The 26,355-nt window shown below is 41.9% G+C and overlaps 2 protein-coding genes across 5 annotated transcripts in view; one reads left to right on the top strand and one right to left on the bottom strand.

Annotated features, from left to right (window-relative positions):
- Positions 1-5,863, bottom strand: part of PDILT (protein disulfide isomerase like, testis expressed) — a 41,266-nt gene extending 35,403 nt beyond the window's left edge. Inside the window, exon 1 of the mRNA XM_075133317.1 lies at positions 5,665-5,863. Coding sequence (XP_074989418.1) covers positions 5,665-5,863 — 199 coding nt within the window. The remainder of the gene's footprint in view (positions 1-5,664) is intronic.
- Positions 1,176-26,355, top strand: part of LOC125644087 (acyl-coenzyme A synthetase ACSM4, mitochondrial-like) — a 27,595-nt gene continuing 2,415 nt past the window's right edge. The window contains exons 1-12 of one of the 4 annotated variants that reach the window (XM_048867505.2): positions 1,176-1,331; positions 12,173-12,432; positions 12,746-12,956; positions 14,243-14,450; positions 17,652-17,795; positions 19,253-19,409; positions 20,403-20,482; positions 21,606-21,729; positions 22,596-22,676; positions 22,810-22,911; positions 24,346-24,473; positions 24,601-24,700. In XM_048867505.2, the coding sequence (XP_048723462.1) occupies positions 12,232-12,432; positions 12,746-12,956; positions 14,243-14,450; positions 17,652-17,795; positions 19,253-19,409; positions 20,403-20,482; positions 21,606-21,729; positions 22,596-22,676; positions 22,810-22,911; positions 24,346-24,473; positions 24,601-24,700 (1,536 nt within the window). In that variant the 5' untranslated portion in view covers positions 1,176-1,331; positions 12,173-12,231. Of the gene's footprint in view, positions 1,332-11,336; positions 11,438-12,172; positions 12,433-12,745; positions 12,957-14,242; positions 14,455-17,651; positions 17,796-19,252; positions 19,410-20,402; positions 20,483-21,605; positions 21,730-22,595; positions 22,677-22,809; positions 22,912-24,345; positions 24,474-24,600; positions 24,701-26,355 lie in introns of those variants that run through there. The other 3 variants (XM_048867504.2, XM_075132734.1, XM_075132735.1) reach the window with 3 other exon arrangements.

The raw sequence follows: 26,355 nt of genomic DNA, 5'->3' as shown, positions 1-26,355 counted from the left end.
CAACTGGTAAAATTTTCCCATGTAGACCATCCCTAAGCAGGGGGTTCCTCCTGCCTGTAGTAAGTATTCCATTTCCTCCATCCTAATGGAAATTCAAACAAATATTGTTATACTGGAGAGTGTTGGTAGCCACCAACCAGTGTGTCTTTGAGCTGTGAGCAATCACAGACTTCACTGAAGCCAACACCAAACCCTTTCCCTCTGCCTGAACAAGGGAGCAAATAAATGCTCCTTTGTTTTCTGATAGCTGAAACAATAGAAACTACTGCCCAAACATGGACCAGCATAACAAGGCTGGAATAGAAGCTGCGCCTGTGAGTGCTGAGAAGTTTCCATTGCAAATGCAGGAGCTGAAATGGGTTGGAGTGCAGTAGTATGTGTGTCTGTGAGAGGGAGAAGCAGAAGGATATCAGGAAATCAGCTAGGAAAGCCAAGAGAGGGGCAGAGAAGCATTGGCAGCATGGCGATGAGAGGAACAGGAAGCCAAGAGAGAGTACTTCTTTGGGGCAGAATGCTGGCCGCAGCAGGCTGGGAATTGTGAACAAGGAAATTGCCTCGTGTTGTTCCTACTGTGCATGGGAAAGAGGAATGTGTATACATGCTTGGTAAATAAACAGGATTGCACCAAAGAAATACCAGACTTGTATCATCAATTTCTGCTCATAACAGAAACAACCCAGAAAGGCCTTGAATATTGGCTAACCACTTAGGCTAAAAGGGACAATAATATTTCCAGCTGGCTGCTGTTGGTTGACACACCAGAGCACACATAGCAGTCAGACAGTCCTGGTGGGGTCAGTCAGTGCCACCTGAGATTGCGTGCACAGTGCACACATGGTATGTGGCTAAAATAGCCATGTCATGTCCACTAGTCTCCCCTGAAATACCGGAAAGAAGGTGGTGGTAAATTTGAGTGCCATGGCATTATTTCCAAACTGCATTCCCTAGTTATGATTAATGCCGCTCTTTTGCAAAAATGAAAAAGAAATTCGAATTTCTGCTCCCTGCATCCTCTCAGTATTGCCTCTCCTCATGTTCTTACTGCAGAGTACAACCTATTACCGAGAATGAGCTAGTGAAGAGTACAGAAAGGAGATAGATTTCTGGGTCCTTGCTTCATGCGATTCTGGGACTTTGCCCTGTTTGCTTTGCACTGCGCATTTGACTGGCCCAGTGCTGCCAAACAGAAGTCAGTGACTTTTCTTTTTTGCAAACTTTGAGAGAAAATGGGCCTTGGACATTGTGCTGAGCTGACTGACACCGGAAGGTTTGGGCAGTATCTGGAGAGGAAATACTAAAACAGGACTGTCCCGCTGAATACTGTGGGGTTGGTAAGTATGTAATGAGATGCAACGGGGAAGGGGTTGGGGAGGATTAATAAGGGACAGGCCTGAATTAACCCCAGATGTGGACCTTGTATTCACAGCTAGGTTTGGAGCAGAGTTTGCAGCTCAAACCCCAATCTGTAATGGACCAAAGCCAAAGAACCCAAACTTTGCAGAATTTTTTGTTCCATTTCATTCTCTCTCCATCCTTCCACAATCAGAGATGGGCCCAAGAAGGATGTTCCTATGCTGACTCAGGAGGTCTAAGATTAACTCCTGGCTGTCCTACAAGCTTCCTGTGTGACTGGGGCAAGTCACTTCATCTCTGTCTGTTTCCCATCTGTGTAATGGTGATAACAATTAGAGCTGTGTGAAAATTTTTTAAATTTTTTAAAATTTTTAAAAACCCTCGTTTTGGGTCAATGAAATTTTTCAGAATGTTTGGTGAATCAAAAATTTGGAAAAAAAATTGTTTCTGGTTGAACTAAAAATTTCATTTTGATACCGACCCTTTTGAATCTTTCTAATATGTTGTTTAATAACATTAAAGGATTTCTTTTAAATGAAAAGTCATTTCAAACACAAAAAGCGAAATGTTTTGCTTCAAAAATGTTTAAAACAAAACATTATGATTTTTTCAGATTTTTGCTTTTGTTTGTTTTTTTCAACCAAAATAATTTGGCAAAAGTGACACAAATTATCGAAATGTTTCAATGTCACCAGATCCTCATTTTTTTTTGCCCGACAAAGGTTTCAGATGAAAAATTTCACTCAGCTCTAATAATATCTTCCTTCCTCCCACCCCTTGTCTGACTTCTCTATTTAGATTGAAATCTCCTCAGAGCAGAGAATGTTTCTTAGTGTGTGTGTGTGCACGCACGCGCAATGCCTAGTTCAATTGAGCCCTGGGTTCAGCTGAGGCCCCTACATGCTACTGTAATACAAATAATAATGAAAGTTTGGCTACAAGCGCTCCAAAGTCCACAGGCACTTGGATCTGGTGCATTAGTTCAGCTCATTGTAAAGCTGGGAGCCTTCTGTGAAATTTGGATTCTGGCTTGATTTCAAACATCCCATTGCCATGTTCAGAATGTTGCATTCTGGGCTTTTAATTGGGGCCCCTCTCTAATGACACCCCCAAATTAAGGCTGAATTAGATTCAAAAACTCTGACTGGCTGAGCCCATTCTGCAAACTATCTGTTTACTGAGCACTTCGAGTATGGTACAGTCAATGGTGCAGCAGCCCAAGGTTAAGCCCTAGGAACGGAGCCAGCTTTGGGGCTTTCGCTGTCCTAGGCAGACTAAAAACTCTGTCACCCATAGTGCTTAGTCACTCACATAATAAACCTGTCACAAAACATCTTCCTGCCTCAAGCAACCTCCCTTTCTGCTTGTTTGGCAGATCTGGCTCTGCCTGGAAGCTTGCATCATCTTCTGGCTATAGTGCGCTCTCATATCTATATAAGACATATATAGGATTCCCTCATCTCTATAGTTACACCTACCTCTTTTCCATATAGTCTATTGAGCTACTGTGAAGTGTTAAGTCTCTATGCACTTGGAGCTCAATCCTGTAACATGCTGAGCAATCTGTCCTGATCCACCAACGCACTAAGTGTGGGCTTAAGGTGCCTGAAGTCAATGGAGCTAGTCCGTACTTAGAAGTTCAGTGTGTCTCAGATGATTTGCTGGATCAGAACAGAGTGAGCAGGTGAAAGACTGAGCCCTTAGAGAAGATGGCATGTGAAAAAAAGGCTGAAAACAATTGCTTTGAGGGTATTTCAAAACAAAACCAACATGAGCATTGTTTTATGATCGCTATTTGCCAGGACCTTTTAGGAAGAAAATGTTCTGCAGTAAAATGTCTGCCTGAATTAGAGATTGGAGAGACAAGGTAATCTCTTTTATTGGACCAACTTCTGTTGAAGAGCCAACTTCTGTTGGTGATTCAAGCAGAGATAACACATCGTCTCTGGATTAGAGAATGACAGATTGGTGTCAGTAACTCAGAATTCTAAGGTTTCAGAGTAGCAGCCGTGTTAGTCTGTATTCGCAAAAAGAAAATGAGTACTTGTGGCACCTTAGAGACTAACCAATTTATTTGAGCATAAGCTTTCGTGAGCTACAGCTCACTTCATCGGATGCTTTTGATGACGTGAGCTGTGGCTCACGAAAGCTCATGCTCAAATAAATTGGTTAGTCTCTAAGGTGCCACAAGTACTCATTTTCTTTTTTCAGAATTCTAATTTTTCTGTGTTTGCAGGGGTTACGGTACAAATGGTTCTGAAGTAACACTTGCTCACAAATGAGCTATACTAAAAAGACCATATGGGGCTTATTACTATCTGTGCTACAGGAGATGGATCTCAAATGGTTTAGAGGATTAGATCTGCTCTCTGAATTTATCTGACCTTGGATCAGATTGTGCTGGCAATATCGTGCCCAGAGGCTTTCCCCATCCCTGATCAGGCTGGCTGTGTTTTTATTTGTGTGCAGCTTTTCTGTTGGGATGCTTCTCAGCAGTTACAGCCAAAGGTCCGTGCTGGAAGAGTTAATTCATTCAACCAAGTTCTATGACTTTCATTTGCTTAAACATATATCTGTATATGGGTAAAACTGTGAAAACACTTCTGGCTGTAAAATATTGGATTCTGCAATGCTGACCACCTCTGCTCCGGTGAGCGGAAGGGACCTAAAGCAGCTACAGCTTCCCCTGGCTATATGGAAAGTGGGGGTGTCACCTCCGCAGCACCAGCCCTCACCAAAACCCCACTCTGCCAGGATGCCTCTGTGGAAGTCAGTGTTGCTGGGTTGAAGAGGAATATCAAGGGCAGGAGGGCATCAAACATATGGCCAGCTACTTTACCCAGCATCAACCCCTGCTCAGCCCAGGTATTTTGGCACAAAAATCATCCTAAACTCTGTTGTGTCCTGTCTATAGCCAGTGCTGAGCAGCCAGTGGGGGACTCAGTGAACAGCAGCAGGGTCAAACCTCTATGGCCAAGTCCTCCCCTGCAGGGTAACGAGGTTGTTTCCCATACTGCCCTCTATATCTTGCAGAAGTGGATGTGACTGGGCTACACATGTGGTGCCGTATGTTGGGGCTGAAGATTTGCTCCCGCAGTCATATGACACTAGGGCATATTTTTCTGTGTCTGGGGTTTATTCATCTGGCTTTTCTGCTCTCTCCCAGAAATTGGCCCTTATTTTCTGAAACATCCTGGACTGATTCTCTGAGATTCCACAAACGGAGATTGAGGGACTTTGTTAACACTTGGATACAGTCCAAGTCATCTACAGCAGTTCAGTTTTTAAAGAAAAAAAGCAGCGAAAAGCCTTAGACTGAGGCACTGAGTAAGAGTTAATTGTGGCTGCATGCAGGCACCATGGGAAAAGTTTACTTTAGCAATAGGAGCCTGCTATGACTTCCTAGTGTATCACAGTAATCCTAAAGCAATGGCCAACTGTGTCATTGAACACTGCCTCCAAAATACAGGGAGTAGAGTTAGGTCCACTCTGTTTAGATTTTATTTCTATTTTAACTTATATGTAGTTGTGATGGTTTTGTTTTTTATCTTCTCAGCTACCGAAAGGCATCACCCAACCAGACACACTGACTAATACTGTAAGCCATTCACTATATGTCTCTTATTTTCCCCTATGAGACTGCAGCACATATGATACAAAAAGGAAAGCCACAGGCATACCCGCAACAATGATCCCCATCTAAGCAAATATTAATGTCAGCTCTTGCAACCTAAGATAAACAGAATCTCACTCCCAACTGTTGCAAAGAGCCATTCCCAGAAGCCCAAAGACTTATAAAAGAGGAGCTACCACTTGCCATGAACCTTGCACAAGAAACTAAAGCAGTGAAGGGAATGTAAGAGTGATTAAGAGCACAGCAGATAAAATCATTCAGGGTCATACAAGTGGCCTCTCATTTTGTGCACACACAAGGTTTGCATACACAATTGCTGCAAAATATGTCCTTGGAAAATTAGACCGAGACAATGGATGCTGAGGACATTCAGTCAACATTGTGCAGGATGCAGCCTGAAGCCCTCGCAGTCCCACCTCAGTATCACTGTCCCTATTGTTATACTATTCTAGCATCTAAGGCATCAGGGCCCCAATAGATAGGCAGTGTACTAACACATGTTAAGATACAGCCACTCTAGCTATGAGGTTACAATCTAAGTTACCACAAAAAATGCACGTGGACAAAACAAAAGGGAGCTGGTGGAGGACAAGGTAACAACAAAGAAAACCTCTTAAATGCCACGACTATTAGTTGCAGAGCCATCAGTATAGTACGCAGCCTTCATTCATACTCACAGAACTCCACCAGCAGATACTTAGTTTCCTTCAGTGCTCTGTCAAAGTTGCTCTTTTTCAGCACCAGAATGTTGTTCTCCTCTTTGATTTTGGGGAGTCTGGCTTTCTTTGGCTTTGTTTCTTTTGGGCCTATTCCATCCTCTGCTGCAAGACTTGGGAGAAACGGTAACATGAGGAATGAAAGCCACAGTGTCTTCATCCTGCACCTACTGCACTTCGCAGGCACAGAGTGAGAAAAAGGGACTAAGAGCTGAATGTTTGCTGTTAAAATGGCCATTACCTTATCAGCAGACCAAGTGGCTAATTCCCACATGATAACATTGATAACCAAAAGAACACCTTCTTGTCAACTCTTGGAAATGGGCCATCCTGATTATCACTACAAAAGGTTTTTTGTTTTTTTTTCTCCTGCTGATAATAGCTCACCTTAATTGATCGCTCTCCTTATAGTGTGTATGGCAACACCCATTTTTTCATGTTCTCTGTGTGTGTGTGTGTGTGTCTGTCTGTCTATCTATCTTCCTACTGACAGGTTTCAGAGTAACAGTTGTGTTAGTCTGTATCTGCAAAAAGAAAAGGAGTACTTGTGGCACCTAACCAATTTATTTGAGCATAAGCTTTCATGAGCTACAGCTCACTTCACTGTATTTTCCACTGCATGCATCCGATGAAGTGGGTTTTAGCCCACAAAAGCTTATGCTCAAATAAATTTGTTAGGCTCTAAGGTGCCACAAGTCCTCCTGTTCTTTTTGCTGATACAGACTAACACAGCTGCCACTCTGAAAATTGACAACAAAGTCTGCCATGAGTGGAGCCAACCTTGCTCCTCCCCAGGAAAGTCAGAGCTGTTAAATGATATGATCACTTTTTAGCAATGCTTGGAAAACCAATTCCTGGGCAGTTAAGGGGGAAAGGTTCTCATCAATGAGAACAATATCTGGCGAGGGAGAGGGGAAATACTGAATAAAGCTTGGCTATAGAAATGAGAGTTGGGTTAATAATGTACCTATAATTAAGAACATCAGCTATGTTATTAACTTTACCCAGAGTTGATGTAGAGATGACACGGATGTCCCCATTGGAACTTAGGTGCCTATGAACGTAAGGGGGCCTTGATAACTGCTCTTAAGGATAATATTTGGTCAGCTGTTATACTAATGGGACTGCTTACTGAAGGTCTGATCCAAATCCCATTGACATTAGTAAAAAGACTCCCATTGATTTACGAGGGTGTTGGATCATATCCCAAATAAGCTACAAGTCAGTGGGTGAAATCTTGGCTCTGCTGAAATCAGTGAGAGTTTTGTCATTGGCTTCATTGGAGGCAGGATTTCATCTACTTTGAGAAGTGGTAGCAGCATCTGGCCCATAGTAATTAGCTAATGTCTCCATAGACCTCTGAAGGTGCAAAGCACTCTGTAAATTCAAAGCAGTATTACTATAAACTGTTAGAATTCTATACGATGCATATGTGGGTACCCTTGTCAGAGCATGTTGAAGAATATCCTTACAGAGAGATGGTGCATTACAGGAATAACAGATGGCTTATTTCCCAAAATATTTGCCACATGGTAACTAAAAAAGAAACAGCCTTGTACATTCCTAATGCCTTTTTCTTAGATTATTGACTGGAATGCAATGTAGCATACAGGCCAAAGTTACAGCTTCTGCAGTGGAGACCAAATAGTCTGTTAAAACAACGAGGAGTCCTTGTGGCACCTTAGAGACTAACAAATTTATTTGGGCATAAGCTTTCGTGACATCTCACTGAACCTCTTTACTGACATTTCCAGGGTGTAGATGGCCATTTCTTTCCTGGGACAAGTATTGAATGGTGTCTTCACCATTATAATTTTTTTTTCATAAAGTAGTCATGCAAAGGGTCAGGATGATACCATTTCTGAGAAAGTCAGGAAACCTGTTCTAGGAGGTCCACTTACTCATGGCTATAGAGGCATCTGGTTTTTGAGAAGAAGAAAGGGAGAACATGAAAATATTTGATAGGGTGTTGGGGAAGGAAGATGTGGTCTAGTGGCTAGGTCTGGTGGCTAGGCCTTGTTTCCAGTCTCCGCTCTGCCATTGTTCTGATCTGTGACCTTGAACAAGACACTTTGCACCTCTGTACCTTAGCTTCTCCATCTGTAGAATGGTGGTCATACTACTATCTTCCTTTGTGGAACACCTGGAGATATAGAGATGAAAAACACCGTATAAAGGGGTGTTACTTGTTCAAAGCACAAACCAAAACTGTTAATTACAAGCTGTTAATTACCAGTCTACAAAGAAAGTCGATAGTGTGCCTGTAAATAGGGATACAGATGTTAGTAACTTATTCAGATCAATAAAAATATAAAATAAAAGTTCTTTAGAAACTAGTCCAAATTTTTTAAAAATATGCCTGGTATTATATGCACCATTTTAGCAAATGATAAAGTAGAAATGATAGATTATTCTGCAGCTGTATTTTCTCTTTCAGGCATTGTTGTAGTAGGGCCTGATTGGAAGGCACTGAAGTCTGTGGAGAAATTCCATTGACTGCAGTGGGCTTCGGATCAGGCTCATAATGTGACTGGAACCATATTCTCTTATCATGCACATAGAACGCTTAATGAAGTAACTGAGAGCTGTGTGTACAACTTGAGGGAAAGATATGACCCTATATAAACACTGTTGCTAAATCAACAAATGCAAAAGGATTTTGTAAGAATGACTGACAAAAACTAGAAAGAGGTTGGTTTGACTTTGGTTGTATTTTTTCTATAATCTGCTCTTTTCAAAGTTCTTTTATAAGTGACATCCAGGGAATGAAAAAGTATCTAAGAATGTGAAGAGGCCTGCATGGGCTATCTGAGACGAACATCCTTTCAGTAGTTATCTCAGATCACAGCCTAAGCCGCCTAAGTAATAAACCTACAATGACAAGGTCATTTGTTCAAGTAGTTACTCTTCACTGTCTGCCACTGAAACAAGTGATAAGTAACCTAAATCCTTTATGAAGAACCCTTATCAGTGAATACCGCAGTATATTGGGAAAGGTTGTTGACCTCAAAGTTATGGAAAGAGGTTAGAGTAAAGCAGAGTAGTTTAAAGAATGAAGAGTACTTGTGGCACCTTAGAGACTAACAAATTTATTTGGCATAAGCTTTCGAAGCTTATGCCCAAATAAATTTGTTAGTCTCTACGGTGTCACAAGTACTCCTCATTCTTTTTGCTGATACAGACTAACACGGCTGCTACTCTCAAACCTGTCAGGGTAGTTTAGGAAACAGGCCTGTTGGGGCCAGGTGGCAGAGGGAAAGAGAATCTGTTTGCTGAATTGTGCAGAAAATTGAAAATTCAAGGGTGTAAAAATCATTCACAACAAAATAGCAAAAATAGTCAGTACTTTTGCACAGCCTTGGTTATAGGAAATAGTGCTTTATATCTTTAGAGAACTGTGGAAATGCTAAATGCTGCAGAACTGGAATGTTAGCTGTCAATTAATATTATATGCAATGTTGTTGTAGTGGTGTCAGTTGGGTGAGGTAAAATAAAAAGTGAATGTTATATAAATATACTTCTTGGGAAGCGTTCTTTTTAAATGGCCGTTCACATTAAAATGTGATACCCTTATTGGGATATGAGTCAAATGCAACATACGGACATTTGGGCCGCATCTGTATATTTTGATATTTTAAAAATTCCTTTGAAACAAAATGCAAATAAAGATGTTTTAAAGTGATTTAATGTATTTTCAGAGTAACAGCCATGTTAGTCTGTATCCGCAAAAAGAAAAGGAGTACTTGTGGCACCTTAGAGTCTCCTTTTTTTAATGTATTTTATTATTATTACTCTTATTGATAGCTTTGGTAAACACTTTGCTCTGAGTTATCACCGTCCATCTAAGGCTTGCAACACACTTACAAACATCAGTTTATTTAGCCTCACGGTAGTTTTGTGAGGTAGATAAGTATTATTGCTCATTTTACCAAGTCCAACTCCATTAAAATCAATGGAAAGGTTCCCACTGACTTCAGTGGAGTTGGGTCAGTCCCTAAGTGATTTGCCTACAGTCACAAAAGAAGTCTGAGGCAAAGCCGTGACTAGAACCTGGGTTTCTTGACATCTGAAGCTGGGTTTTAATAACCACAACATCATCCTGCTCTCTGTACTGTATGTTCTTATGCATTATTCAGCTCAGATCAGAAGACAGAGAAGGTGATCTAGAGTGTCTTTTAAAAAATTGACAGGTTTCAGAGTAACAGCCGTGTTAGTCTGTATTCGCAAAAAGAACAGGAGTACTTGTGGCACCTTAGAGACTAACCAATTTATTTGAGCATAAGCTTTCGTGAGCTACAGCTCACTTCATCGGATGTAGCTCACGAAAGCTTATGCTCAAATAAATTGGTTAGTCTCTAAGGTGTCACAAGTACTCCTTTTCTTTTTAAAAAATTGTTTTGTTTAAATATAAAAGACACCTTACAACTTGTATCTCTGCAAAGTTATCCACTCGATCTGAACTGAAAGGAGTGTATATGTCTTTAGAATCCCATCTTCAGCCTCCTTCTGTTACTTCAGCAGAGATGGATACAGCGTGGATTCATTGTGTCTCTTAATCGTGGGAAAAATAAAGGTATCTGTAGAAGTTGTTCAAAGAAATACTGGATAAACTGGATAAAAGAGCATTATAAAGCCTTTTTAAATTTATCGTGCAGTCATCTCTAAAATGGAAAGATGTATTAACTTCCCACCCTCTAAGAAAATAGAACTGGAAAGAAAGAGCAATATACAAATACAAAAAGGTTTGTCAGCATTTTTGTAAGTGCATTGGTGTTCAGTGTGGCGAATTGCCATCTAGTGGTATGTTGAGGGAATAGCAAAGTCATATAGGCTACTTTTAGTGTGATGAGAAAAGGAGTACATGTGGCACCTTAGAGACTAACCAATTTATTTGAGCATAAGCTTTCGTGAGCTACAGCTCACTTCATCGGATGCATACTGTGGAAAGTGTAGAAGATCTTTTTATATACACACAAAGCATGAAAAAATACCTCCTCCCACCCCACTCTCCTGCTGCTAATAGCTTATCTAAAGTGATCACTCTCCTTACAATGTGTATGATAATCAAGTTGGGCCATTTCCAGCACAAATCCAGGTTTTCTCAACCCCCACCCCCCCACCACCACACACACAAACCCACTCTCCTGTAATTAGAATGTACAGCTATGGTAAGGACTTGTGGCTTCCACAATATGTCTGTCCAAGTGCTATGAGCTCAACACACATTCCAACTGACAACACTGTACAGTTTTGTTAGCACTTTTCCATAAGAAGCTAAATCTCATCCAAAATTAACAAGATTAGGTCTCTTTTGTCTCTTTCACTAGTGTAAATCAGGATTAAGTCCACTGAAGTCAATGGAATTACACTTGTATGAAACTGAATCCGGCCAGAAGAAATGGACTAGAAAGTGAAGTGTTTGGTGTTCTCACCACTTGATAATGCTGAAGATAAATATGCTAATGAAAATGCTACTGTCATAAATATAAAGGGAAGGGTAACTACCTTTCTGTATACAGTTCTATAAAATCCCTCCTGGCCAGAGGCAAAATCCTTTTACCTGTAAAGGGTTAAGAAGCTACGGTAACCTCACTGGCACCTGACCCAAAATGACCAGTGAGGGGACAAGATACTTTCAAATCTGGAGGAGGGGGGGAAAGGCTTTTGTCCGTCTGTGTGATACCTTTGCCGGGAACAGATCAAGAATGAAAGCTCTCCAACTCCTGTAAAGTTAGTAAGTAATCTAGCTAGAAAATACATTAGGTTTTCTTTGTTTTTTGGCATGTAAATTCGCTGTGCTGGAGGAAATGTGTATTCCTGTTTTTGTGTCTTTTTGTAACTGAAGGTTTTGCCTAGAGGGATTCTCTATGTTTTGAATCTGACTGCCTGTAAGATTATCTTCCATTCTGATCTTACGGAGTTGTTCTCTTATCTTTTTTTGTTCTAATAAAGTTCTGATTTTTAAGAATCTGATTGGGCTTTTTGGGTCTTAAAAATCCAAGGGATTTGTGCTCATCTTGTTTATTCTCAAGCCTCCCCAGGAAAGGGGATGTAAGGGCTTGGGGGGATATTTTTGGGAAATAGGAACTCCAAGTGGTCCTTTCCCTGTTCTTTGTTTAAAACACTTAGTGGTGGCAGTGTTTTACCTAATCCAAGGGCAAAGACTTTGTGCCTTGGGGAATTTTTAACCTAAGCTGGTAGAAATAAGCTTAGGGGGTCTTTCATGCGGGTCCCTACACGTGTACCCTAGAGTTCAGAGTGGGGAAGGAACCCTGACAGCTACTGTAATTATTTACAAGTTCACAATAATAATTAAGGTAGAAAATTTCAGTTTAAAATAACAAAGTCCATTATGGGCACAGATTGTCGATAGTTTGTATTCTGTTTGCATTAACTTATCCAACTGTGCTTATTAGACAGCTTTCAGGATGTGACTGTTGGTTTTTGTTATTTGTTTTTGCCATTGCAGATGAATGATCCACCACGAATATTCAATGACTTTTTCACACAGTTGGATAAGTCAGTATCATGAAGACTTTATTTAAATTACGAATTCTCCAGTCCTTGTGGACTCCCCCATCACCTTCTAGATTATTCCACAAAGATAACGGGCGTCTTGTGGCTCACATTGTTTCACACTATGAATCTATAAACCGGTGTGAACAGGAACTGCCAGAACACTTCAACTTTGCAAGTGATGTCCTAGACAAATGGTCTCAGCTGGAAAAGGTAGCAATTATTTTACATCACAGATATTGGGCCAGATCTTCAGGTGGTGTAAATCAACTATAGAAGAGATATGCTGATTTACACCTGCTGAAGAACTGATCCTTTATTTTCTTTTCTGTCTCAGAAATCTTTGTATCTTTAAGGCATCAGCTGCAAAAGATAATTTGCCTTTTAATGTTAGAGACACCTTAATCTCTCTGTCTGTAACAATAAGGGATCAGCCCACTAGTGAAGTGTGGTCCTTGTTCTTGTTCTTTCTCTTAAACCATTTCATATCTCCTTGCTTATTTTAACTTCTTGAGTTTTCTGCTAGGCTGGGAAGAGACCTGCAATTGCAGCTTTCTGGTGGATAAATGATAAGGGAGATGAGGTGAAATGGAGCTTTGAGGAGCTGGGATTTTTGTCTAGAAAAGCAGCCAATGTGCTCTCTGACCCATGTGGATTGCAAAGAGAAGACCGAGTAATAGTGATTCTACCTCGGATACCAGAGTGGTGGATACTGAATGTGGCTTGTATCCGAACAGGTTAGTAAAAATATTTGGATATTACTGAATGTGGTGGAGAAAGAAAATAAAATAAAGAAATCTGAAAATCACCAAATTAATTTGAAAAGAGTATGTAAGTTAATGAATTGCTAGGCCAATGTGCCTAATTAGTAGCTGTAGTAGTATTGTTCCTTTGTACTGCAGTAGTGTCTCAGAACCCCAGTCATAGACCAAGCCCCCACTGTGATATGCTCTGTACAAATATGGAGCCCTCTGTTACAACCATGCCACCCCAGTGGCTTCAATTACAGGCCAGATTTGGCCAATTATATTATAATTGAAGGCAGAATATATTAATTTGATATAACCAAACAGTTAAACAATTTGGGCTAAGAAGTTGCTGTTATAATTTTGCAAATTTTGTGTCATCTGCAAATTTTATAAGCATTCTGTCCACTCTATCATCCGATTCATTAATGAATGTATTGAATAGTACTGGTCTGTCCTGGGTCCAGTACTCGTCAATAGTTTCATTAATGATTTGGATAATGGAGTGGACAGTATGCTTATCAAATTTGTGGATGACACCTAGCTGAGAGAGGCTGCAAGCACTTTGGATGACAAGATGAGAATTCAAAAGGACCTTGATAAATTGAGAATGGGTTTGAATCAACAAGATGAAATTCAGCAAAGACAAGTGCAAAGGTAGGAAAAACCGAATGTATACAAAATGGGGAATCACTGGCCAGGTACTAGTACTGCTGAAAAAGATCTGGCATATTGGTGGATCACAAATGAATCAACAATGTGATGCAGTTGCAACAAAGGCTGGTATCATTCTGGGGTGTATGAACAGGACTGTTGTATGTTTAAATCTTTGCCAGAAGCTGGGAATGCGCAACAGGGAATGGGTCATTTGATGATTACCTATTCATTCCCTCTGGGGCACCTGGCATTGGCGGATGACAGGATACTGGGCTAGATGGGCTTTTGGTCTGACCCAATATGGCCATTCTTATGTTCTTAAATGGGCTGAATCAAACCCCAGCTCTAAACATCTTCAACTTTGGCGTATTCAAGATCTTGACTGACAGTTGGTAACTTGGGCCCATCTTTACTCATGATCTGAAATAATTGCTTGTTCATTCTTAACATGGACTTTGCCATCATATCATTGATATGACCTTCATGTGTGTTCTCTAAGGGGTGGGCTCTTTATAAGTGACTCCATTTCTCTGTGGCTGGTGTGCCTACTGTCATCTAACTAAAAACATTTTAAAAATTCATCCCCAATTTAGAAAAATAACATTGTTGCTCTTTTCTAGGAATTGTCTTTATTCCAGGGACATCCCAATTAACGGCCAAAGACATTTTCTATCGACTCCAGGCTTCGAAGGCCAAGTGCATCATTACCAATGACACACTGGCACCTGCAGTGGATTCTGTCATGCCTGATTGCCAGTTTCTGAAAACCAAGCTAATTGTTTCTGAAGGCAGCAGGGATGGGTGGCTAAACTTCCAAGAGCTACTAAAGTAGGTATCAGCTGTTTTAGCAATGTCACTATGAGATTAAACAAAAGAAATTAAACTGATGAGGAATCCTTCACTTTAGAATCCATTTCTAGCATAGACTCAGACTTTAAGGTCAGAAGGGACTATCATGATCATCTAGTCCAGCGGTTCTCGAACTGTGGGTCAGGACCCCAAAGTGGGTCCCGACCCCATTTTAATGAGGTCACCAAGGCCAGCATTAGACTTGCTGGGACTCGGGGCAGAAGCTGAAGCCCGAGTTCCACCCTCACTGCTTGGGCTGCAGCCTCCTCTTCCCCCACCACCCCGCCCTGGGGCGGCAGGGCTTGGGCTACCTCCCCACTCCATGTCATGTAATAACTTTGTTGTCAGAAGGGGGTTGTGGTGCAATGAAGTTCGAGCCCCCTGATCTAGTCTGACCTCCTGCACATTGCAGGCCACAGAAGCTCACCCACCGCCTCCTGTAATAGACCCCCTAACACCTGGCTGAAGCCCTCAAATCATGATTTAAAGACTTCAAGTTACAGAGAATCCACCATCTACACTAGTTTAAACCTGCAAGTCACCCATGCCCCATGCTGCAGAGGAAGACGAAAAACCTCCAGGGTCTCTGCCAATCTGACCTCGGGGGAAAATTCCCTCCCAACCCCAAATATGGCGATCAGTTAAACCCTGAGCCAACACCTGGGAAAGAATTCTCTGTAGTAACTCAGAGCCCTACTGCATCTGGCATCCCAACACAAGCCATTGGGGATATTGCTTCCAGCAGTCACAGATCAGCTACGTGCCATTGTAGGCAGTCTCATCAGACCATCCCCTCCATAAGCTTATCAAGCTCAGTCTTGAGTTAGGTTTTTTTCCCCTGATGCTCCCCTTGGAAGATTTGAATGAAAAGCTTTGCCATCCTTCCACTCGCTCACTCTAGTTACTGCATTAACTTTAATTTCTCTTCCTTGCCTTCAGGGCCCTGAAGAGCTCTCTCCTGGCCTGTGCCTTAGACCTTCTGTCTTTGCACGTTCCCCCAGACTCCATTCTGTCAACAACACCAGCCACAAAGCGCCATTCATTTCCCTCTCCCATTCCACAACTTTGTCCTGGTTGCCTCATTTGTGTGCAGTAACTTACCCACCTTCTTGTCAGATCAGGCCTTCTCACAGCTTGCTGCTGTTTCTACAATGCCCACAAAAGAGCAATTTACAACCCCAAAGCCTCCCTTTGCAATTTATCTTATCTGTGCCTGTTTTTAGAGCCCAATCCAAAGCCCACTGAAGTCAGCAGAAAGATCCCCTTGACTTCACTGGATTTTGAACCAGAGCCTTAGACTGTGAGTTCTGCGGGGCTGTGACTGGTTTTGCTTGTGAATGCTGTTCAGCTTTGAGCCTCTGGACATCTCTGAGTAAATAATTATAGAAAAAACCTCTAGAATATGCTGTTGGTTCTCATATCTTAGATTGCATGAGCTCCCACATGGAGGCACAGTCTGTCAATAGCAGAATCCCTGGAGTTAGTCTGTATTGCTGTATTCTACAGAGTCATAACTAGTGCAGCTGTTTATTTTGTAAGACTAGTAACCGAGCCCAGCATTGCTCTGTTAATGTCTGAACTGTAGCAGGTTTCAGAGTAACAGCCGTGTTAGTCTGTAATCGCAAAAAGAAAAGGAGTACTTGTGGCACCTTAGAGACTAACCAATTTATTTGAGCATGAGCTTTCGTGAGCTACAGCTCACTTCATCGGATGCATACCGTGGAAACTGCAGAAGACATTATATACACAGAGACCATGAAACAATACCTCCTCCCACCCCACTCTCCTGCTGGTAATAGCTTATCTACAGTGATCATCAAGTTGGGCCATTTCCAGCACAAATCCAGGTTTTCTCACCACCCCCCCCACAAACTCACTCTCCTGCTGGTAATAGCCCATCCAAAGTGACCACTCTCTTTAAAATGTGTATGATAATCAAGGTGGCCCACTTCCAGCACAAATCCAGGTTTTCTCACACCCCCACCCCCCTCCAAAAACCACACACACAAACTCACTCTCCTGCTGGTAATAGCTTATCCAAAGTGACCACTCTCCTCACAATGTGTATGAAAATCAAGGTGGGTCATTTCCAGCACAAATACAGGTTTTCTCACCCCCCCCCCTTTTTTTTTCAAAAAAACACACACACAAAAACTTGCTCTCCTGCTGGTAATAGCTTACCCAAAGCGACCACTCTCCCTGCAATGTGCATGATAATCAAGGTGGGCCATTTCCAGCACAAATACAGGTTCTCTCACCCCCCCACCCCATACACACACAAACTCACTCTCCTGCTGGTAATAGCTCATCCAAAGTGACCACTCTCCTACAATGTGCATGATAATCAAGGTGGTTATCATTGATTATCGTGCACATTGTAGGGAGAGTGGTCACTTTGGATGAGCTATTACCAGCAGGAGAGTGAATTTGTGTGTGTATGGGGGTGGGGGGGTGAGAGAACCTGTATTTGTGCTGGAAATGGCCCACCTTGATTATCATGCACATTGCAGGGAGAGTGGTCGCTTTGGGTAAGCTATTACCAGCAGGAGAGCAAGTTTTTGTGTGTGTGTTTTTTTGAAAAAAAGGGGGGGGGGGTGAGAGAACCTGTATTTGTGCTGGAAATGGCCCACCTTGATTTTCATACACATTGTGAGGAGAGTGGTCACTTTGGATAAGCTATTACCAGCAGGAGAGTGAGTTTGTGTGTGTGGTTTTTGGAGGGGGGTGGGGGGGTGAGAAAACCTGGATTTGTGCTGGAAATGGGCTACCTTGGTTATCATACACATTTTAAAGAGAGTGGTCACTTTGGATGGGCTATTACCAGCAGGAGAGTGAGTTTGTGTGTGTGTGTGGGGGGGGGGGGGCGGAGGGTGAGAAAACCTGGATTTGTGCTGGAAATGGCCCAACTTGATGATCACTGTAGATAAGCTATTACCAGCAGGAGAGTGGGGTGGGAGGAGGTATTGTTTCATGGTCTCTGTGTATATAATGTCTTCTGCAGTTTCCATGGTATGCATCCGATGAAGTGAGCTGTAGCTCACGAAAGCTCATGCTCAAATAAATTGGTTAGTCTCTAAGGTGCCACAAGTACTCCTTTTCTTTTTGTGAACTGTAGCAAATATTGTGGGCTCTTTTGAAAAGAGTGCATAGAGTCACTGTTAGGAATTATGTGTTCCACAGGGTGGCACCGGCTGACCATAACTGCATCAAGACCAAGAGTCGAGACCCAATGCTCATCTATTTTACCAGTGGAAGCACAGGACCTCCAAAAATGGTTGAACATTCCCACAGTAGTTACGGCATAGGATTTACAGTCAGTGGCAGGTATAACCCCTAATTGATCCTAAGAGTCTGACCTAGTGACAAGATCCCTTGTTGAAGGTAAAGGAGGCAGTGACAGTAAAAGCCTTATAAAATTAGATATTTCAATAGCAAAGAAACCTGCTTTCCCCTCCCCCTTAAAACCACGATGAAAAGCTTTTTACAGCAAGAAATTGCAATTCAGATCATCAGCAATAATGATTTGTCACCCAAGGGACAGGGTAAGTGGACTATTCCACTTGCAGAAAAACAGGATAAAGCTCAATTTTTAATAGCACATGGGCATTTCCTGAAAACTAAAGTTTCCTGGGCCAGATCCTCAACTGGTATAAATTGTCATAGCTTGGTTAAAACCAATGGCAATGTGCTGATTTACACCAGATAAGGATCTTGCCTCTTGATTTTTGCTTCATGGGGAGGGTGAAATTTCAAGAAAATTTAAAAAAATCTAACAAATCATGGTGCAAAATGTTACCCCAAATGACCACCTCTTGAGTGAAGAAGAGAGAGTGGCCAATTTCTTTCTTTCTTCTGTTTATATCTGCATTACCTTTATTTCCAGCTACTGTGCAATACTGGAATATTCTTTTAATTGAAGTAAGAGGTGACACACATGTCAGACAATACAAGAAGAAAACATAGTCATGTGCAGAGGTCTTCAAAAGTGCAGCATGCTCAGGTCCTAATGATGTCATTGAGAGCACCTCTGGAAATCAGGCTATATCTGTTACCCAAAAGAACATTGGTGCTGAGTGTCAAGTATGGGGAATACTAGAGTCACTGTGCAAAACACTGGGGTTGAATCTCAAATGCACTTGGGATCAGCCGTGTTTGTAGTGTAACCTGAACTTGTGAAGCTTGAATGAAAACGTCTTGTAGTCCCTGGTCCTGATCTAAAGGTGATTGTAATAGAAACACTCCTGTGGACTTCAGTGAGCTTTGAAGCAGCCTTGTCTGGTTATCTATCATTCTGAGGCTTCCCATTGTATTTTGAGTTTCAACTTTATTGATAACCATATGACTGAGAGAGTCAATAAAAGTCATTTCCTTCAGGTTCCTAGAGAAAGAGCCTGTGGTTTAGCTGCTCTCTCTGATCTGGGTGTGGGGGGGAGAATCTCCAAATGCTGCATTCAGCTCTGGAGCTGGATGCAGGCTTTGTGGCTCGAGCCCACTGCTGTAAATAACACATTCTAGAAGAAAATAGTAAATTTGAAACATGAAAAGAGAGAGAGAAAGAAAAGAGGAGGGGCCCAAGAGAGGAGAGGGGAAGGATCTTTATGATTAAATTTAATTTCTTATGAACTTTGTGCCGTTCAGTGAATGTGGCTTGCTGAAACCACATCTTCTAAATGAGGCCTCCAGCCCCTTTTCCTTATTATCTAGTAACCTGCATTCCACTCTCTCATGCTGCATGCGACAGCCTCTGACAGTAGATAAATTCTTTCCCTCTGAATTATCAGGTACTGGCTGAATCTGATTCCCTCAGATATATTCTGGAATACGTCAGACACAGGATGGGTCAAGTCAGCCTGGAGCAGCTTTTTTTCTCCCTGGAGTAGCGGATCGTGTGTCTTTATACACAACATGCCACAGTTTGATCCAACAACTGTCGCAAATGTAAGAATAACAATTCACACTGCAGGTTTTATTTCTATTTTGCATAAGTGAAGCAGACCCCGACAATTCAGAATCAAATACACACTGACCCTCATAGAATCATAGAATATCAGGATTGGAAGGGACCTCAGGAGGTCATCTAATCCAACCCCCTGCTCAAAGCAGGACCAATCCCCAATTTTTGCCCCATATCCCTAAATGGCCCCTTCAAGGATTGAACTCACAACCCTGGGTTTAGCAGGCCAAAGCTCAAACCACTGAGCTATCCCTCCCCCCAGTACACACCACTCGCCCCCTTCTCCCCCTAGCAGCACCAGGCTCCCTTATTTTTAGTGCCTTCTGAGGAAAGGGGCAGGCAATGTCCTATATGCACCCTCTCTCACCCTGGATTTTCAAACAGTGGCTGACGGGCCCACTTCTCCCTGTTGTGTGTCAAGGATCCAGCCACAGAGCCCACTCCCCTTCACATCAACATCTTCTGAACACAGGACAGCCTGTTTTCCTAAGTACACGGCTGGGAAAGGCTCATCCAGTCCCACTGCTGCCAGTGATCAGGGCTTTTTCTTCAATCTGGAACATAGTAGCCTTGGGTAGTAATTAGCAGCCCTGACATTAGAAACACCAGATATTCAGTCTGATCATTAACCTCTTCATGACTGTCGGAGGGTGAATACTTTTAACGGCTATGGCAATAGGACTGAATGATACAGATCCTGAGACATCACTGGCTTTCCTTACTGAAGTTAAGGGCCAAATTCTTCCCCTTTGTTGAAGTCCATGGCATTCCCCATTGTGAATTTGACCACTACATTTAAAATTGTAGGCACTCCAGTTCCACAGTGGTAGGTACGGTACAGGAACCTGAATGGTTCACCAGGATGGTGTTTTCTATGGCACCCATAGCCCCATTAGCCACTCACACATTTGCAGGATCAGGCCGCAATCCATCCTTTCTGTTCAATCTGGTAACTTTCCAATTTTTAATTTTTCCAGACTCTCTCAAGGTATCCCATAACCACTTTCTGCACAGCACCAACTGCCTACTGCATGCTTGTGCAGCACGGTGTTACCAGGTACCATACATCTGCTTATTGGTAATGGTAAATAGAGACGCATTCTTAGTGATAGGACAGGTCTCGTTGTTTGGTTCACTACATTGTTTTCATTTTATTTTCTGCTTTAAATGGCACCTTGTTAAGGGGTCATTCTAACAAGAGAAAATGTTGTGCTGGAATCCTAGAGCCAACAAAAACCCCACAAATTCAGTTCCTGTGCAATATGGGAGCAAATCTTTGGAAAGATCATAAGGATGAACCAAGCCAGTTTGGGCAAATGCAGCTACCTTCAAACATGAGATTGTTTTAAGGCCCAGAGGTAGCTTGAGGCAAGATATGGCCAACTTTTAGGCAAGACTGGATAAGAGTTATACCTGTGTAAGGCAGAATTTGTCCCATACATTTGAAAGTAAAATGAGCAGTTAAATTGACCGCTCACAAATTGATATTTATTCGGAAGTTGTATCCAATGATATGCTATTCTCTGGAAATATTCAGCTCAAATGGATGTGGTATATATGTGTTCCTAGCAGTTGTTACACACTGGATAACATATGCAGTTTATTCAGATCTGATCCTGGCCTTCTGGGGTCTTGTAGCCAGAAGAGCAGGTCTCGCATATATGTTTTAATCCTGCCACAGTTGACTCCTGTCTTGGAAGTGAATCAAAGTTCTGCGCTGCCAACAGCAATGGTGTGAGAGATCTTGGTACCAGTGGGTTACTTTTCTGAGCACAGCTATACAAACCCTCTGCTCTTCTCCACTGTCATAGGATGCTTGTTCACTGGCATAAGTTAGCTGAGATCTCCTGTGTTTTCTTGAGTTAGCTCTTCCAAGAAACAGCTGCTCTTTCTTTTCTGTTGACCTCCATAAACGTTTCATTTGCAAGGGATTCCCATCCTGGTACCACTGAAGCAAATGGAAGCTTTGCATTGACTTCACTGGAAACTGGATCAGGACCTAAGATGATCTAAGAGTCAAAGTACAACCTTCTACAGCATGATGATTATTTAAGTTTTCCACAATGGCACGTGAGGTTGGAGGCATGTGTCAACAGTTTAAAGTTGAGGGAGGTTGGCCAGCTAAAACCATTTGAAAACTGTAGGGTTATTGATTCTTATTGTTTTCTGTTCCTCTCGAGTTACAAGTTCATGAGTCTGCGTCACTGTGTGACTGGAGGGGAGCCACTCAATCCAGAAGTGATGGAGCAATGGAAAACCCAAACAGGTCTGGATATCTATGAAGGCTATGGCCAGACGGAAACAGTACGTCTGCACTAATTATCACATGGTAACCTCTAACAATGTAATCTTACAGGGACACGATGCATCTGTCAAACCGTGGGAAAGGGCAGGAATTTACTTAGTTCAAAGTTGTTAAGGAAGCTATAGGTGAATTAGGTATTGAGTTTTATATAATCAACATAACAACTAGACTTATAGATTTTAAAGCCTGAATGATCCATTATGATTATCAAATCTGACCTCCTGCATAACACAGGCCACAGAATTTCACCTAATGATTTTTTCTGCAAGCCCAGTAACTTGTGGCTGAACTGGAGCAACATTTTGAGAAAGAGAAACTAGAAGTAATTAGCTTCAAAAACCCACGTGCCATGCTTTGAATTGCAACAGAAAACAGAAAACCAGCTTCATAGCAAGATCTGTGTATATAGAAATTTAGGGTCTGAACATAACAAAAATACTTAGGGCCAAATTCAGCCCTTCTTTAATTTTATCTTCAAAGTGGACACACAGTAATGCTGCAAGACCAGGGTCCCTTTACATCCCTTTTCTGGAAAGCTGAGTTGTGTCCACAGAGCCACCCACACAGCCGGCCAGGTACACAAGCAATCTCAGCAGGGGAGGTGCACAGTGGAGGTGGGAAACGTGCACTGAAATGTATGGACAGTGCCTCTTGGCAGCGACGCTGAACCGTCAACTGGTCTCTCTTGCTGGGAGTGGGTTTGTGGGAAGAGAAAAGTTGTGTGCCACTTGACAATTTTGTTTTCTCTTCATACAAATACTCAGAAGAGGTGACATGGAGTTGGCCCTCAAAAGTTATCACATGTGAACATTGTCAGCTAGATTAAAATCACTAAGAACCAAATAAAAACCCATGTATTATACAGGTAACAATATGTGCCAACGTGAAAGGAATGAAAATTAAACCAGGCTCTATGGGAAAGGCATCTCCACCTTATGATGTTCAGGTATGTTGATACATTTTCCTGGCTGAGCTCTATCTAAAAGATAGTTCTCATCCTCTTCTCCTCATATTATAGTTGTGAACTGTAAAGAAATTACATTGGACCAGTCAAAACAATCATGTTTTTCTTCCTGCAGGTTGTAGGTGACCAGGGTGATATTTTGCCTCGAGGAGAAGAAGGAAACATTGCCATCCGAATCAAACCTACAAGGCCATTTTGTCTTTTCTCTCAGTATTTAGTAAGGAGACTTCTTATTATATTCAGAAAGTTTCATGCCACTTCTCAGACGTATTGAGAAGTCCATAGGTAAAATCCTGGCTCTATTGAAATCAATGGCAAAATTTCCTTTGACTTGAATGGGGCCAGGATGTCACCCAACATGTCCACAAGGCCTCTTAGGGTAAGTCTATGCTGCAGTTAAACACCCACAGCTGGCCCTTGTCAGCTGATTCAGGTTCCCTGAGCTCAGGCTACAGGGCTGTTTAATTGTGGTGTAGATGCTTAGGCTCTGGGACCCTGCAAGGGGGAAGGGTCCTAGAGCCCAGGCTCCAACCTGACCCCAAATATCTACACTGTAATGTTATAGCCCCATAGTCTGAGCCCCACAGCCTGAGTAGCTGACATGAGCCAGTTGCAGGTGTTTTACTGCAGTGTAGACATACCCCAAGAGTCCCATTCTGCTTCACGGTTTCCTCCTTGCTATGAGGTGGGGCAGGCAGCACATTATTCCAGATCTCTATCTGGCACAGCATACATCCCCTGACATCCCAACACAGCTTTGTTGGTCTGTATGCTCAGTGCTCCACCAATTCCCACTCCTTCCATTCACCTGCAGGGGTGGAGAATGATGTAGCAGCTCTGCAGAAGCTGCTCTGCCCCCCCTACAGCTACCCAGGGACATTAAGAGATGTCATATTCCCCTGCACCTATGCAAGCCATCCAAGATTTTGGCCCTTTGAGTCTACGTTCTGCTGAAGAATATAGAGCATGTGTTCCGGCTATATCCTGCATGTGTGGTCTTTTTGTCCTGCCCTCTGTTGGAGACATCATCACATCTGATGAAGTGTGATTGATCTTAGCTAAATATTAGTATACAAACCACAGTACTGAAATTTCAATGCATGGGTGATCATTTTGTCTTTTAAATGGTGATGGTATATACTCCCTAACATGACGACACAAATGGGAATGTTTCATAGGTTAGTGCTAGTGTAACAGGCTTGTAAAGTGTGTATCCTGTTGTCTTCCTCAGTGGATTGTCCTCATGGAGGGTAACTACTCCTGTAGCTTATGGACGTACTCCTTGAGATAAAGTGGTAGAGAACTGTGTTTTGCTACTGAAACTCTAAGCTCAAAACCTCCCCTGTCATTGCACTAGTAAATAATAATTTCTCTCTTGAGAAGAAGGGTTGTATATTTGAATAATTAGTTCTGCTGAGGGGAATTTCTGACGGAACACATCTTTCCCTTCTCCCTCTAACACACAGTGCTAATCAGTGTGGCTATATTTTTAAATTCAAATCATAATATTACGCAGAATACACTAGTCTTGGAAATATATGATGATACTGTACTGATCAAGTTTTATTTCTGTGCACTATAGCAAGATGGATGGATTACACTGCACTAAAGATCAGTTAAGGTGTGTGAAATGTTGTTTGATTGTTGTCAGGATAACCCAGAGAAAACTGCCTCCACAGAGCATGGGAATTTTTATATCACTGGGGACAGAGGGATTATGGATGAAGAAGGATACTTTTGGTTTGTTGGAAGGTCTGACGATATCATTAATTCTTCAGGGTAGGTCCATTACTGTTGGGTTTGCAGGTTTGTCTTACAATGTTGCTCTGTAGTATCACAAAATACAATTAAAAAAAACCCTTTTTCATGAAAAGATCAATAGTTTCATGCCAACACTCTCTCTTAGATATCGTATCGGACCATTTGAAGTAGAAAGTGCCTTGATACAGCACCCAGCAGTCGCAGAATCAGCTGTTGCCAGCAGCCCAGACCCTATCAGAGGAGAGGTAAAAGGGCTGATATAGAAAGACATACTCTTTCAGTGAAATGTAGAGTTCCTGCTCTACACAGTATACTTGCTTGGAATGAGTTGCAGATGCTGGGAAAAAAGCTTGGAATATTGTTTTAGGTGTCATTATTACAAAAGATCAAACATGAAAAAAAAACAATTTTATGAAGAAATTTGAAATTTCAACTTTGTTTCCATATTACAGAATTTGACATGGAACAATTTTTTGTTTTGTCAAAAAAATTCTGAAATATTTTTTCAACAAAAATTGATTTTTTTAATCATCTGTGTTTATCCTTTTCTCCCTTTTTTCTCACAGAGGACAGTAAAATTAATTAAATCCAATGGCTTTCTTTTTTTTCTTTTTCCTGCTCTGTAACTTTTCAAAATTTCCCCAGCTTTAGGAGAGTGTCAGAGTTACAGTTTCTTTTATCTTTTTGCAGCTGTTACTTTTCAAAACTTCCTCCACTTTGGAAAAGTTAGAGTGGAAAAAAAAAGAAAGAAAAAGTAAAATAAAGAACCATCCTGGACATGATTAATTCTGTTGCATTCAGAGGCAAACCGGAAAAGGGAGGGAGAAAAAGGAAAAATAAAATTCTAAATTTGAAATTCACCATTTTGATGAAACACTGGATTTTTAAAAAACTGATGTTTTTCAGTTTAAAAATATGAAACTTTTCATCTTAAAGTTTCAGATGAAAATTTTAGACCAGCTCTAGACGTTATCTAGTTTTCTTTTTTTAAGTGAATGAGCATGTGAAAAAGCATTGTAGAAATGGTACCTCTTCCAATGTAGTATTTCGAGAGACAAGGTAGGTGAGGTAATATCTTTAATTGGACGAGCTTCTGTTGATGAAAGAGACAAGCTTTCGAGCTACACAGAGCTCTTCTTCAGGTCTGTGTAGCTTGAAAGCTTGTCTCTCTCACCAACAGAAATTGGTCCAATAAAAGGTATTACCTCCCCCACCTTGTGTCTCTAATATCCTGGGACCAACACGGCTACAACAACACTGCAAACAAGATATAACATATCGACTAATAAAGAGACACTATAGGTAAGGATCAGATCCTTAGCTGTTGCAAACTGGCATGGCACTCCTGAAATCATAATCTATTGATTTCAGTGTAGCTATACTACTTTATATCAAATCAAGATCTGGCCCAGGGATTTTAACGTCTCAGTGTGATTGCTAAATTACACCAGGCTTTTTTAGTTTAATGGAACTAGATTATCTGACATTAGAAGGGCCCCAAAAGGCCTCAAAGGAAGTGAAACCATGGTTTTATTGTCCAGTAGGGATTCTGGCAGGCCCTGGAGAGCTGTACTGTTCCAGAGCTGCACTCTCTGCAGCATTAGAAGGGGCAGCGTCGGGGCGGGGTGGGAGCTTGGAAAGCCATTCATTCAGTATTAACCAAACAGGCAGGCTTTTCTGAGGTTTGTCCCCCACCCAGTACTGAGAGAAAACTGGACATGCTTTTGTCCAGTATGGGATGGGGGACACCAGAGTGTGCTGCTCCACCCCTGCTGCCGTGACCTTGCAGGCACCACTGGCAGGGACAGGGTCATGGAGTGCGGGGTGGACCCACACCGTTCTCAGAAGTCCTGGAAGATCCGGTGTTCCAGGAACGCATGAGTGGCCGCTCTAGTGGAAG

The sequence above is a fragment of the Caretta caretta genome, chromosome 10 (genome assembly GCF_965140235.1).
Source record: "Caretta caretta isolate rCarCar2 chromosome 10, rCarCar1.hap1, whole genome shotgun sequence".
Lineage (NCBI taxonomy): Eukaryota > Metazoa > Chordata > Testudines > Cheloniidae > Caretta > Caretta caretta.
The sequence above is the reverse complement of the archived record's forward strand: the minus strand, read 5'-3'. Positions and strand labels throughout refer to the sequence as shown.